Source organism: Hipposideros armiger, unplaced genomic scaffold, assembly GCF_001890085.2.
Source record: "Hipposideros armiger isolate ML-2016 unplaced genomic scaffold, ASM189008v1 scaffold_406, whole genome shotgun sequence".
NCBI classification, from domain to species: Eukaryota; Metazoa; Chordata; class Mammalia; order Chiroptera; family Hipposideridae; genus Hipposideros; species Hipposideros armiger.
The window spans coordinates 833,976-847,854 of record NW_017731756.1 but is presented as its reverse complement, the minus strand read 5'-3'; the positions used below and the strand labels follow the sequence as shown (position 1 = coordinate 847,854).

At 48.2% G+C, this 13,879-nt stretch overlaps 1 protein-coding gene across 3 annotated transcripts in view; it reads left to right on the top strand.

The window, feature by feature from the left end:
* Positions 1–13,879, top strand: part of SH3RF3 (SH3 domain containing ring finger 3) — a 382,241-nt gene that overhangs the window by 217,129 nt on the left and 151,233 nt on the right. For all 3 annotated transcript variants that reach the window (XM_019663839.1, XM_019663838.1, XM_019663840.1), the window contains exon 2: positions 11,029–11,304. In XM_019663839.1, coding sequence (XP_019519384.1) covers positions 11,029–11,304 — 276 coding nt within the window. The remainder of the gene's footprint in view (positions 1–11,028; positions 11,305–13,879) is intronic.

Genomic DNA, 13,879 nt, shown 5'->3' with positions numbered 1-13,879 from the left:
TCATTTATCATTTGCCCGATGAGTTATTGAGCCAATGTATGCAGGAGCCAAGCGGGGCATTGTCCTCACCTCATCTATCTGCGTAGAGTTAGGGGTCATGATGGGCCATTTTGTACAGAGAAACTTCTGCCTTTTCTAGCACCGGCATCCAGGCTCCTGGAACATTTGTTTGCCTCAGCAAACAGTCTATAATAATTGTTTTTATAGCACCTTCTTCATTCAGAGAATGAAGCTTGTTACCTATCATCCATTTTATTCTCTTGACATTACTAGGAAGTATGGAAGGACAAATTTGATTATCTCCAGTGTATGGGGAACATGAAGCCTCTGAGAATTGAGGCGATTTGTCAAAAGGCACCTTGCAAGGCCACCACCAAACCAGGGCTGCCTCTGATCCCCAAATCACTCCTTTGACGCCATAAGCCGCAGTGCTGCCCTTAAATGTATCATACACGCTATTTACACAGAGGGGTCCTGCAGGGGCTCACCTTTCCCCTGGAATGAGTGGAAACTGAAAGCATCTGACCTTGGGCCACTGCTAACTTTGAGGTTTTTATTCCAGGAGTTGGCAGATGTTTGTTTTTTCTTCTTCTGTGAAGGACCAGATAGCAAATGTTTTTGGCTTTTTGTTCCCTGTGTGCTCTGTAGCAACTGCTCAACTCTGCTGTTGTAAATGGATGGGCGCGGCTGCACCCCTGTAAAGCTTATCTTACGAAGACAGGAGGCAGGATGGATTTCGCTCCGGAGCTGTGGTTTGCCAACTCCTGATTTATGCTAATAGCAGATATATATGTTCACCTTCCCTTTCTCCTCACAGACTTCAGAACAATAAACCTGGGTGTGTGGTAGGTGGATTAAGTTTGAGAAACAGTTTGAATGTGTATGTTTGGGTGTGCTTGTGTACATATGTGCGTGCTGCCCACACATGCCCTTTCTGTATAGGGAATGAAAGGTGGGTCCCAGGAGCCTGAACTAGGCATTCTGGTCTCTAAACAAATACTTAAAATACTTACTAATGACCTGGATATACTACTAACCCCAGGGATAAAACTTCTCTAGACAATTCTGATGATCTCATGGCTTCATAGTTGTCAGAACAGAATTACTTTTTTATTCCTTTCTGAACTAGAGCGTTCTTCACACTTTAGGTCATGAAATGAAGCACAGGCCCCCAGCTGTCACAGTTCCCAGACTGGCAGGGATCTCTGGAGCACTGAAAGGGCACAGGGGCAGATGGTGAGAGGAGAGCTGTGGTGTGGATCACGGGTGGCAGGGGTAGTAAGGAGGATTGGGGCTCCGTGGGGAGCTGTGATTGTGTCGGACAGAACACAGGTGTGCCCGTGTGGAACCTCAAGAAAACGCCTGAGGACTCACAACCTCATTTTGTTAGTCTTTGAACCCTTTCATGCTCTTAGTGGACCTGGGCTATGAAGGTAAAAGAGAGCAGAATGGAATGGTGGTGTTGGAGGGAGGGGAGTGGGGAGCGCACACAGCTCCCTAGGGGAGGCACACTTGGATGCCGGGATCTAGAGTTACCTGGAGGAGTTTGGAAGCCAAGGTGGCCGAGGTAAAGCCTGGCTCCTCTTACCTGAGGCCCTGCACCCATAAGCTGACCATTTGCTCTGTCAGATTCCACCTCTCCCAGCCAGGGGTGGAGGGCGGGCTCCTCCTGGACTCAGGGAGACTCTGGGTTCACAGTGTGATTTCAGTGAAAGGGGCCACTGCATGCCTCCTTTCCCACCGCAGCGCTTGGTGGTGGTTAGCCTCCTTTATACTTCCTGTGAGTCTTCATGTGTCACTGCTCTGCCCAATGGTGCAAGCAGCCTTGGACCAAGGACCTACAGGATCCCTGTCAGGGGGCCTCAGTGTTCACCTTCCTTTGCTCCCCTTTTCATAGAAGCTTCTTATTTTCATCGCTGACTTTGGGCTGCTCCACTGCTTGTTTTCCCTGTCAGGAGGAGAGAGAGGAGGTGGGATTGTGATCCTGTGCTAACAGCTCAGCACACTATGTGTCCAAGCCCCTCTGAGGGACACAGATAGGAAGAAGATCAGTTAGGAAGGCCGAAAGGCACGTAAAAATTGAGTGCTGAGACGTTCACGGCTACCTATGCTCCCCTCACCCCTCTGCAGTGTGGCTAATCCAGAGCCGGGCATCACAAGAATGCCTGAGAAGCTTCTCCCAGGGCATCTCTATCTTTGCAAACCAGAAATAGAGAGATTGCTGGGGAAACAGAACATTGTGAAGCCGTGGTTTGACCAGAGTGCATCAGTTATAGCAGTCCTATAGAAGCTCTGTCAGACCAGCTGACTTTAAAAAACCTGGTGCTCAGAAAGGCAGTTGTGCATTGTCAGAAGCTGCCCAGACTTTGAAGAATGTGTGGGTCTCCAAGGGAGAAGGGGCACACATCAATGTGCATACTCAAGTGCCCCAGCCTGGGCTGATAGGTGCCACGGAGCCAGGGCTAGCGGTGGTCTTGGGCAGGGGGTCAGCAGAGGCTCTCATTGTTTGGTGACCTCACAGTTCCATTTATTTGCCTTCATGCGGGTAGTAAAAAGTGTGAGCTCCTGGCCTTGGTCAAAGCAAGAGTGCTGCAGGCATCGTGTGTCCTTGCTGTGAGCAAGCATGGCTTTGCATGCTCCCAAAGATGGGAACTTGCATGGGAGCAAATTGACTATTTGGGATCCTCGTCAGTGTGAATGCTGAACCAAGGCCCAGCTCTTGATCGTGTCTGTGTGTGCACACGCTTTCCACAAAATTACCTTTACTCTCAATAATGTGATTGCAAATATCTCCCCAAGTAGGAAGGAAAACGAAACAAAACAAAACCCTCCTCACTGAGCTATTTCCTTGTCAGGAGCACCTTTTTTTCTAAGAATGATTTTCTCAATATGTTTTCGGGTGACCTTAATTTGAAGCTCACCTTCTCTCTGCTAGACTTCGTTTGATCCTAGTGTCTCACCTCTTTCCAGGGTAACCATATGTCAGTGACTTAGAAATTAGTGTCACATCCTTAGAAGGGTGAATTAGGTTTTTTTAAGTATAACTTCTTTGAAGAGGAGAGTGCTGTTGTGAAAAAGGTTTATTTCTTATGACAGGATGGTTTTATCATGAAGCTGTATTGGCTAATTTGAGAAGAAGTTGGAAGAGCTGTATCCTGTCTGTGGCATAGCAGTGACTTTGCTTTTTCTACTGCCTTTCATCTGGAGGAAGCCAGGAAGCTTCATACATACGTCTAGATGACTCCATCCAGCCCAGAATCACTAGACGGCTGTAAGGCAAAACTAGCCTTCCTGAAATCCCATTTCTCGTAATAGTTCAGAATGGGAAATTAAGTCCTTCCACCTTCTAGCAAAATTCCACGAACATCAGCAAATTCAATGCCAAAGTGCCAGGAGCAGCAAGCAAACTTGAGAAGAAGGCCTTTGACAATGTCTGGGAAAAGCAAAAGGGGGAAAAAAAAGAGAAAGGTACTTTGCTTTTTAATCTTCTCTGATTTTGCCAAAACAAGAAACTCAGCTAAAGGCAGCTCGTGGCTTTCCACAGCTTATGTCTTCACAGTTGCATCACATGATCACAGTTTAGTGGTGTGCTCATCCTGCCTGCATTTGGGAACACATTGTGGATTTCTCTTTTGTTGTATTTTTCAGTGACCTGAATAAAAGGATGTGTCTCACTCCCCCTGGAGTCTAGAGCCTGGGGTAGGATCTGGCATATTGTGGTGTTCCACAAATTCTTGGAAGAATGAGCATGCAAATATAGGGAAGGAAAAACCATCAGAATAAAAGAGTGAAAGACACAAAAGCCAGGACCCAAAGGATGGCTTTTAGTGAGAAAAAGGGAAGGAGAAACATGAAATATAACTAACTCTAAAACTAAAACCTGGGGACCTCCTGGCTGGAGTGTGGTACAGTAACAACTTCATCACAGATTAAATTTGTAAACTAAAAGATGACATTCTGATTAAATACATTATTTAACACATAGTAAGGCCAAGAAACCATGCCTTTTCATGTAATTCTAAATCTGACGGTATTTATGTTAAAAGTACTGTTCTAAAATGAAAGTACATATATGATAACCTTCATAGTAATATTAACCATTGGCTTGAAAATGGTTTCTTAGCTAAAGAAACCATAAATCTGACCCCAGATCCCCTGAATTAGTCAGGATACAGGCTAAGCTGCAGATAAGAAGATCCTAAAACATGGCATCTGAAATAAGATAAAGTTTCTTTTTTCTCAAGTCACAGTCCAGGGCTCTCTTCTACAAGGTCATCCAAGGACTCAGGATCCTTTCGTCTTTTGCTCTGAGCATAGTCTTCGTGTAGAAAAAGCTGGCTTCCCCCCACTGTACTGCCATCCAGGCCATGAAAGGGGGGACAGGAAGTGCAATTACCTTACAAATGTCCTTATAAAACATGGCCCAGAATTTGCATAAATCACTTTCACTTGCATTCCATTGACTAAAATTTTGACACATAGCCCTGGTGCAAGTGAGGCTGGAAGATGAATTTGTTAGCTGGGTGACCCTGACCTCAGTTTAAACTTGTAATATTCTCACTGATAGGAAGAAGGAGCCAGTGGATATGGGGGGGTCAGTTAGCTGTCTCTGCCACCTTCATAGTATACCTTGTGATGCTTGGTTTGTTTGGGGTTAAGCACTCTCCCCTCTTTGGCCTGCTCATCACCCCTGGAACTCTCCAGGATTCATTTCCCCAACACCTGTCAACTCTGTTATGTACTGCATGAGGCAAGTTGGTGTCTGTCCTTAATTCCATGCCTTTGCTCAGGCTGGTTCCTCCAGCGTTGGTCCTGTTCATCATGGACAGGGGTCGGCAAACTGCGGCTTGCAAGCCACATGTGGCTCTTTGAGTACGTACATGTGGCTCTGAAGTAAAATTGAAAATGAAAATAAAACTATCATAGTTTCACTTATAAAATTTGTAAAGGATATTAGTCACATATTGGTGATTTCATTTGTTTTATGGCTCTCGAATAATTTTTCAACTGTTGTGAGGGACAGGATTAGCTCTTCTGTCTCAAAAGTTTGCCGACCCCTGTTCATGGAGCAATCATTAGGACTCCCCATTCATCCAGGCCCAGCCACTGTTAGCAACAGGATTTTTGGCCACATGGACCCTAAATCTCACATCCCGGGAAAAATAATGTACAGGCACAGTTCTAACCAGAGGCTCTTAGCCCAGGTCCTAATCCCAGGGGGGTGGTCTTGCAGTCCATATATTCATTCATTCAACTGTTATTTTGAACATGTGATGGCTATCAGGCCCGGGCATGGGGGTGCAGCATGGAACAAAAGCAGTCACAGTACCTGTCCCAGTGGGGCTGATAGTCTGGGGATCCTCTATTGGTAACATGTGGTTAGAACTGTGACAAGTGCTACATGGGAGGCACTGGGTAAGAGAGATGAGACTGAGTCCTTGGAGTCTAGAAGATGAGGGAGTCTTTGTCCATACTCTTCACGCTGACTTGCTGGGAGATCTGGAAAATGTCTTGTCCTGAGCCAAGACGTCCACTCTCCACTGGACTCCAGGCCAGCATGGCACCTGCCCTCACTCCCAGAGAAGCCAGCGTGACTTAGCATCAGCAACATGGTGGAAGGGAAGCACATTTGTTAAATCCCACTGCCACGCTGATCTCAATAAAAGATGGAGATGGTGCTTCTGTGCACGCGTGAGCACCCATGTCTCCACCGGGTAGGACATTAAGCCCATTGTAAGATTTGTGTGATACATCTGAGTAATGAGCCATGAAATTGACATTATAGGTTTAATTATTATTAATGTCTTGCAGGGCTGGCTGGTGTTAATTATCCTGTCGGCATCCCAGATGTGTTTCCCCTTTCCCTTTTACTTCTTTTCCTTAATGTCGTGAGACCATATAATGGCACCTTAGTGGCAATGTTTGAATTCAGTGTCTCCAAAGGGAAGCGTGCACAATGTGAGAGAGGCTTGAAGGAATGTCTGGAGGCAGGAAGGAAGTGGCAACAGAGAAACCCGCTCAGCTTCCTTGGGCTGGGCTGGGGAAGGCTGAAATTTCAGAGGTCTTCTTGGTTGCTGCCATGAAATTTACAGAAGTCTTTCCCCTCCCCCATAATAACATTTGCCTGCCTCTGGGCCCTAGTCATGCACTAATTAATTAATCTTATAAAGGGCTTTGAAGATGAAAGATGCTGTGGAAGTGCTGAGAGTCACCATTTCTGAGTGTTTCCTAACAGCGAGAACCAGGTTCCAACTGCTTCTGCCTTCTGCATAAACTGCCTCTCAGCATTGTCCCATCTTTGATTTTTTTTTTTGCCCTCCCAAATGTGTCCTGTATCTTAAAAAGGTTTACGGCCCCTCTCAGTTTTGTTCAATCACATGCTGACCTCTCAGTTTTGCTCAATCAGATGCTGACCTTGGCAGTCAGGGGTGGGGATGGAGGTGGGCAGGTGGCAGTCAGGGGTGGGGTGGGGGTGGGCAGTGTTAGTGAGGTGGGGTTTCTCCCTCTCTCTCCCTCCCCCTTCCCTTCTTCTCTGCCTTCTTTTCCACTGAGGGGAGCTGAGGAGCATGGCTACCTAGCCAGACATGGCTGGAGCCAGCAAGGCTGCTTGCTGTCAGCCCTGCCCTCTGACCGTGAGGCCAGGAGGCGGCTGGCCCCGTCTTGGCTGCCTGAGGGGCCGTGAGAGGGCCATTTGTAGTCCACTCCCGCCCCTGATTCTGCTGCTGCCTCAGAAGGAGTCTGGCCTACTCCTCCCTGATTCCCGTGCTAGAACACCTGCTCTTCCGTCCCTCTGTGCAGAGCTGGGACTGGCACCCCTTCCTGGATCTGTGTGAGACAAGCTGGTTCACAGGGTTGCCATGTCAAATCTGTCTGTCACTTCGAACTTTCCCCACTCCCCCACCCCCCGCTCTATCTCAGGAATAGTGTGAGCACATTTGAATTAACAGGCATATATAGGACACCTACCGTGTACCAGGAACTCTCCTCAGTCTTGGGGTTGTCAGGCAAACACAGCACAGACCTGTTCTGGGGTCTTGGTTGAATAGGGCTCATGCAGTGGAGGAGTGATGGCTGAGAGGCTCCCAGGATGAGGAGAGCACAGCCTGGGGTGCTGCCGGGCTTGGGAGGGAAAGAGAGGGGCAGAAGAGGGGTAGCAAAGACCCAAAGGTTGCTGAAGCGCATGCTCTTGGATGCTGCCCACTGTGGCTGGGCACGGGCAGTGGGGAGGAGTGCTGCGGGCCGTGGCTGGGAACCTGTGCCTAGGCCAATGTGGAGAGCCTTGGGTACCATGCTACCCCTCGCTGAGGGCTGTAGGTAGGTGGGTCATCAGCAGGGTAAGAAGATCAGCTCTGCATTTGGGCTTCCAGCCTCATAGTGGGGACTCACCGGGAGAGGTCTGCAATGGCTCATACGGGAGAGATGAAGAGTGGAAGCGTGTGTGAGGTCTCTTGGGAGCTTAGAAGTGGAGTCAGTAGACGTTGAGGACGAACACTGAGGCTGAGGGAAAAGTGGGCTCAGAAAGAGCAGAGGGTACTTTCTTAGTGGTGGGTGGGGATTCCATGGCCATGAAAAGGAATCTAGGGGGTGGGGGCCTGAAGGACAGATGATGGCTTCAGTGAGCTGTGGCATGTCCCAGGCAGTTGGATTGACATAAGTCCATTGCTCTGAAGGCAAGTTGGAAGCTCAGAGAATTCAGTGACAGTATAGAGGCAGGTAGAGACAGGGACTGTGAAAGGGGTCATGCTGGCCAGGGAGGTTTGGGGGCCACATTGCTCAGACAGGTGGGGCCATGCCCATTCTGAAGAATCAGTGAAAGACAGAGTACCCCACATATCAGGAGTGCATGCCTCCCAGGAGTAGGGAAGACATATTACTCGAGAGCACCAGTCCTGCTGCCAGGCCACCTGCGTGGGTAGTACCTGGGTCTCTCTCTTCACTACAGCCAGGTCCTGACCTGCCACACTGAGCAAGTTGGTCCAGGCTTGTATGACATACATGTAAGTGGTGCTTGGGAGTGTGCTGTGTGGCAACAGAGCTAGCAGAGCTGGTGGTGGGCAGACCAGAGTGGAAATGCCAGTGTCCTCTCCACACAGGGTAAGGGGGAGGTGTGTGTGTCACATGACATGAAGGTGTACAGAGGGAGACAGAGCATCGAAAGTGCACATCTGGCCATTCTTGTTCTCCATTGACCATAGTGACAAAAATGACCAAACAGCCTCAGAGTCAATGGCTCTTAGCATATTGCTTTTGAGCATGGCCCTCTTAGTCTGGGGACCAAAGGAAATGGAGTCTGTGTGTGACAAAGTGACGTTTTCTTTTGTGCATCTAGTTGAGGCCAGTTTTCAAGATTAACAGTAAGTTTTTTTCTTCTATCCCTTTAACACATCCTCCCTCGATGGGGGTATCAACTTCTCCATGTGGTCACCAGTGAAAATACTTCCATCACAGAAATAAATGTTATATGAGGTCTGACAATTAAGTTTGCGAACTTGGTATCAGAGGGATTATTCATTAAGAATTTATACCAACTGGACAAACAGTTAACCAAGTTTACTATTTGGAAGTGCTGAAAAGGCTGCGTGAAAAAGTTAGATGGAAACAACCTGAACTTTTTGCCAGCAATTCATGGCTCTTGCATCACGACAATGCACCAGCTCCATGGCACTGTCTGTGCGGGAGTTTTTAGCCAGTAAATAAATAACTGTATTGAAACACCCTCCCTAATCACCTGATCTGGCCCCCAATAACTTCTTTCTTTACCTGAAGATAAAGGAAATATTGGAAGGAAGACACTTTAATGACATTCAGGACATCAAGGGTAATACGACAACAGCTCTGATGGCCATTCCAGAAAAAGAGTTTCAAAATTGCTTTGAAGGGTGGACTAGGTGCTGGCATTGATGCATAGCTTCCCAAAGGGAGTACTTAGAAGGTGAATGTAGTGATATTCAGTAATGAGGTATGTAGTACTTTTTCTATATAGGATGACTTTGCGAACGTAATTGTCAGACTTCATATTTAATTTTTAAAGTTGTGATATACTAAATTCAAATAGAACAAGAAAGCTACACTGTCTTTTTGTAAATTTTATCTAACAGGCTGGAGCAGGCTTTCTCGGCCCTGGCACTATTGACATTCTGACATTCTGGGTAGGCAAATGTTTGTAGTGGGGGCAGGGTGGAGGGGGAGGTAGAGGGAGGGAGATGGGCTGTCCTGTGCATTGTAGGATGTTTAGTAGGATCCCTGGTCTCTATGCATTAGATGCCCATAACATCCCACCTCCCAGTTGTGACACCAAAGATGTCTTCAGACATTGCCAAATGTCCCCTGGGGGACAAAATTGTCCCTGATTTGGAACCCCTGGGCTAGGGGCTGACTGGCCCTTGTGTGACAGTGGAATTCTTCTGGAAGCCCATGGCCAACAGCCTCTTCCTTTCTTTTCTGATCGCTGCACTTGGATTGTAAATTACCCCTTTGCCTCAGCTCTCTAAAATCAGGGCCTGTTACAGTCTATTGTTCATACAGTACAAAGCTAGCCAGGATAAGTATTATTGGACGCCAACTGATTTTTTTTTTCCCCGTTGAGTTCTGCAAATCCTCTGGTGTTACTATTTAATTGGTGTGGCTGTTTGTCAATTTGCCAGCAGGTTGTCTCTTAACCACTGTCGTTTGATATTGCTGAAACATAAATGCAAAGTGACTGAGTTGCCAACATGCTATTAAGTCCTCTACAAAGAGCTTTTCCATGTATTCTTGCTTCAGGCTTTTCTGCCTGTACTGACTGATGGAAAGACTAAAGAAATCCCTGGCATAGACAGCCCTGGTGAGAAAATGTGGCTTCTGTTAGGAAAATTGTTGGGTGTTGGCGTGGGCACGGTGGTAAGGTTTTTGTTTAGTTTTCCTCTAGCAAAGAATTGGCCTTTGGCAAAGCTTACTCAGTTGAGTGGGTGTTGGCCACCTGTAAAGAAGAGGAAGAGAAACCCAGGCAGCCACTGGTCTTTATGAAATAGGTCCAGTTAAGTTAGAGGAGCCCAGGAAGTGGATGATGACATCAAGTTTCAGGGTAGTTTGACAGGCTCCTTAATGCTGAAGAGCGGAAGGTTGCCAAGAATTCTCTTTGGGTTTCTGTTTGAGACCAAAGATGGTAGATCCCTTTTGGAAGGGTTAGCTAACATTTGACAGGGTGACAGGAATATTCCATGACATTAAGAGGATACTATTTTATGCTCTTGAAATTGTACTTCTGGACCAGACTGATGCAGGCATCAAAAAGCTATGAGTCATGATCGGGTTCTGTGACAGCTGGCGACCACATGTTAGAAATTCCAGTGTTGCATTGGGGACCAAGGTCCTAAGGGTGGCCTCCACCTTCCACAGCCAGGCTGTCCCTTGGGGCTGGACATCACAGGGATATGCCACTGTTTGTGAGGCCGTAAGAGGGAAGGGCACAGCACAGTCTGTGCAAGTCTGTTGCCTGAACTTGTAAACTCCCTTGAGGCATGATCTGAGTTACTGTGAAGGTTCAGAGATGAAGTAAGGACATTTTTGTTGGGTGATAACTGTTGGAAATCTGGCAGATAGAAATGGCAGACGATTAAGCACAGAGTAGTGGGTGAGAACATTCTGGAGCTAGACCACCTATGTAGGGATCCTGCCCTACCCTTACAGATGTGGGGCTTTGGGCCAGTTACCTTCTCTCTCTCCCTGGGCCTCAGGTCCCTCACCTGTAAATGATTTAGCTCCTGCTTTGGAGTCCTTTTCGGCACAGGATGAATTAGCGCAGCACAAGGCCCAGGACAGTGCCTGGCCCCTACCTCACCTCATGGGGGCGCTCTTATAGACCCTCTTGTCTAGGCAGGGCCAGGGACTTGTGGATTTCTGTGACAAGGTGTCTATTTCTTTGAAATACTTCTCTTTGGAGGGCAGGGCATTGTGCATGTGCCCCGAGGACATGGGCGCTCCATACTCCAGGCCACCCAGGCAGCTGGAAGGCAGTGCTGAGTAACTGATGTTGTGTTTTGCTTTCAGAATCCTTCCCAGCTTCCATACGGCAAAGCCCTCTACAGTTACGAGGGGAAAGAACCTGGTGATCTCAAGTTCAACAAGGGCGACGTCATCATCCTGCGGCGAAGGGTGGATGAGAACTGGTTCCACGGGGAGCTGCACGGCGTGCAAGGCTTCCTGCCAGCCAGCTACGTGCAGTGCCTCCGGCCTTTGCCGCCCGCCCCTCCCCAAGGCAAAGCCCTGTATGACTTCGAGATGAAGGACCAAGACCAGGACAAGGACTGTCTGAGTTTCAGCAAGGTAAGGTGGCCTTTGTGAGCACAGTCGTCCCACAGCAATTCCCAGCCAGGCGCCTGGGGCACCTTCCTGCTGATGTGAATCCTGCTCGGTGCTGAGATCTGCCCTTCCCCGCTGCGCCTCCCTAAGTGGGAATGTTACTCGTGTTGGGGCTCTTGGCTCCCCAAGATAGAAATTGAGAGGAAACCCCAGAAAAACTTCCAAATTTTATTAAGCTTATGCTTGAGCACAAGGGAAGAAGCACAGACTTCTGAACTGACTTGGGGGCTGACTTAAGCTGCTTTTATAAGCTAGGGACAAAGTGGGCTTGTGCGAAAAGGCGGGCTTTTTGAAAATAGCAGGCTTTTTGAAAGTGGCAGGCGTTAACCTTTAGGTTGCCTGGTAACCATGTGTGCGCCTGCGCTGTGGAGCAAGATGGTGAACTGCTCATTATCGCCCCCAGGAATGCCGTATGCACTACGCATACGGAATAGTGGTTTCGACTTGCAAGTAAACTGTTAGAACGGAGATAATAATCAGCTACTTCTGCACTTTTGTGTAGGGAGTGATGGAGTGGTGGCATTCTTGTGGTCAGTTTATCCGGTGTTCCTCCTGGCCATCCCGCATTCCTTCAGCTGGGCCCAAGTCCCTATGCTGTTTCAGGAATGTAATTGTTTCTACCTCCTGAAGAGGTTTAGTTGACTGGAATGAGATGGCATGCAGCCTGACATGTATCTGCACCCAAGGGCTGACAGGGCACTCCTTCTTGGAGCAGGACCCTCCATAACCTGAGTCTTGGTGTCTAAGTGGTAAACTTAGGGGCAAAGGAATGAAGTCTTTCCAGGACCCACAGGAAAACTACCAAGGGAAACTGCTGCAAAGACCCCTGTCAGGTCACAGGGAAGTGATGGGTGGGTCCAGAAATCAGCATGTCACTGCCCTATCTTCTAGAGCACCAGAGGGAGGGTGGACAGGTGTGCTTGGGGCCATCTGAAGTGGTTAGGTCAGTCTTGATGAGAGGGTCCCTGGCTGGTAACAAACTAAACAGTATTTACCAGTGGCGTTGTCCTAAGAGAGTGAGGGGAGATCATAAAGCATCAAAGGACAGAGGCGACCGCCCTTACGCCTTCATGGTCCCTTCCCAACCATGACAGATGTGCCCCATTCTCATTTGTGGGGCTCCCTCCTTCCTTGTTTTCACACTCACACACTCTTCCTGTGCTATGCTGGGAGCTGCAGCGTGAAGCCCTTGAAGAATCCACTTCTACCTGGGGGCAGTGAAGCAGCTCTCATTGATTAGTTATCTGTACTGAGGGCTTTGACAGTATGCTTTATCTTCACAACTGCCAAGGTTCCCAGGGAAATAGTTGGAGCCTATTGTCCACGTAAGAAATGGCCAAGCCTGTAGAGAATTTGTATAAGAGTTTATTTGAGCCAAACTGACAACATATGCCAGGGAGCAAGATCTCAAATGCTCCCGAAAATAACAGTTTTGCAGCTTCTTCTATGCATTTGAAGTTAAGGAGGGACGAAAGGAAGATTACATAGAGGTCAGGGAAAGCAAGGCAGGGATTGGATAACAGGATAGTTAATAAGATTATGTACTCAAGGGCTAATACCCTCTTCGAGGGGTATTACATCTGATGTTTCAAAGGTGTCTTAACCTAGATGCACAAGAACAATGGACAGGGCTGGCTTAAAAACCTTTGACTAAAGAAGTTACAGGTAGGCCTCGGGCGTGACTACCCACCATGACCTGCCCAGTGAGGAATTTATGATCAGGTCACCCTGTGAGGCTACTTTCCATAGAACCCCTCTTTTTGGTCTACCTAATTCAAATCTCTGACTTTAACACCCACATGCTTCCCAGCTTTGAGAAGACATTGGTGTTCTCTCTCCCCTTCTCCCCACCTCCCACCTCTCTCTCTGTCCACCTGCTCAGAGCACAACTTGGCGGCACTGAGCTCTCTGGAGGGCTGTTGAAGCACCTTGCACACCACTTTTGAGCAAAATTGGCATGTTCTGGGCACTGCTGCTATTTGTGTCTTGTTCCATTGTTCAGCCTGACAGTGAATAATCTATTTTTCATTCAGGGATTCAGCTCTTTCTTCCTTCCTTTTATCAAGGTGTTCTGATGCTAATTCCGATTGTCATCTGGCTGATCAAGCCTCCCAGGAAGCCAGCATCCAGGCTTTTCTCCCTGTACCCTTCTCCCCTCTCCCTCTCTCTCTCAGTCTGAGGCTAGAGTGGCAGGGTGCCCAGAGTGCCAGGCAGACAGAACCCTGCTTTGTTCACTTCTCTGCCCAGTGGACTCTCAAGAACCTGCCCTGAGAGAGGAGCCCTCTAGGGTCCTGTGATGCTCTGTGCCATCACTTATGACCAAGAGCAGAGACCCCCAACAACCTCCCGGGGTCTAGGCAGTCCCTTGGTCAGGAAACAGACCCTTTTCTGTGTGCAGGCTCCTCCAAGCTAAGCTGACTTCAGGGTGTTCCTTACAGAATTTCATCAGAGGAGGCTCTCCGAGCCAGGAGAGCATACTGTGAACTGATAGCGGCAGAGCCCTGGAGCCCCCAGTTTCTCCTGCCTTTTCTCCACCCAC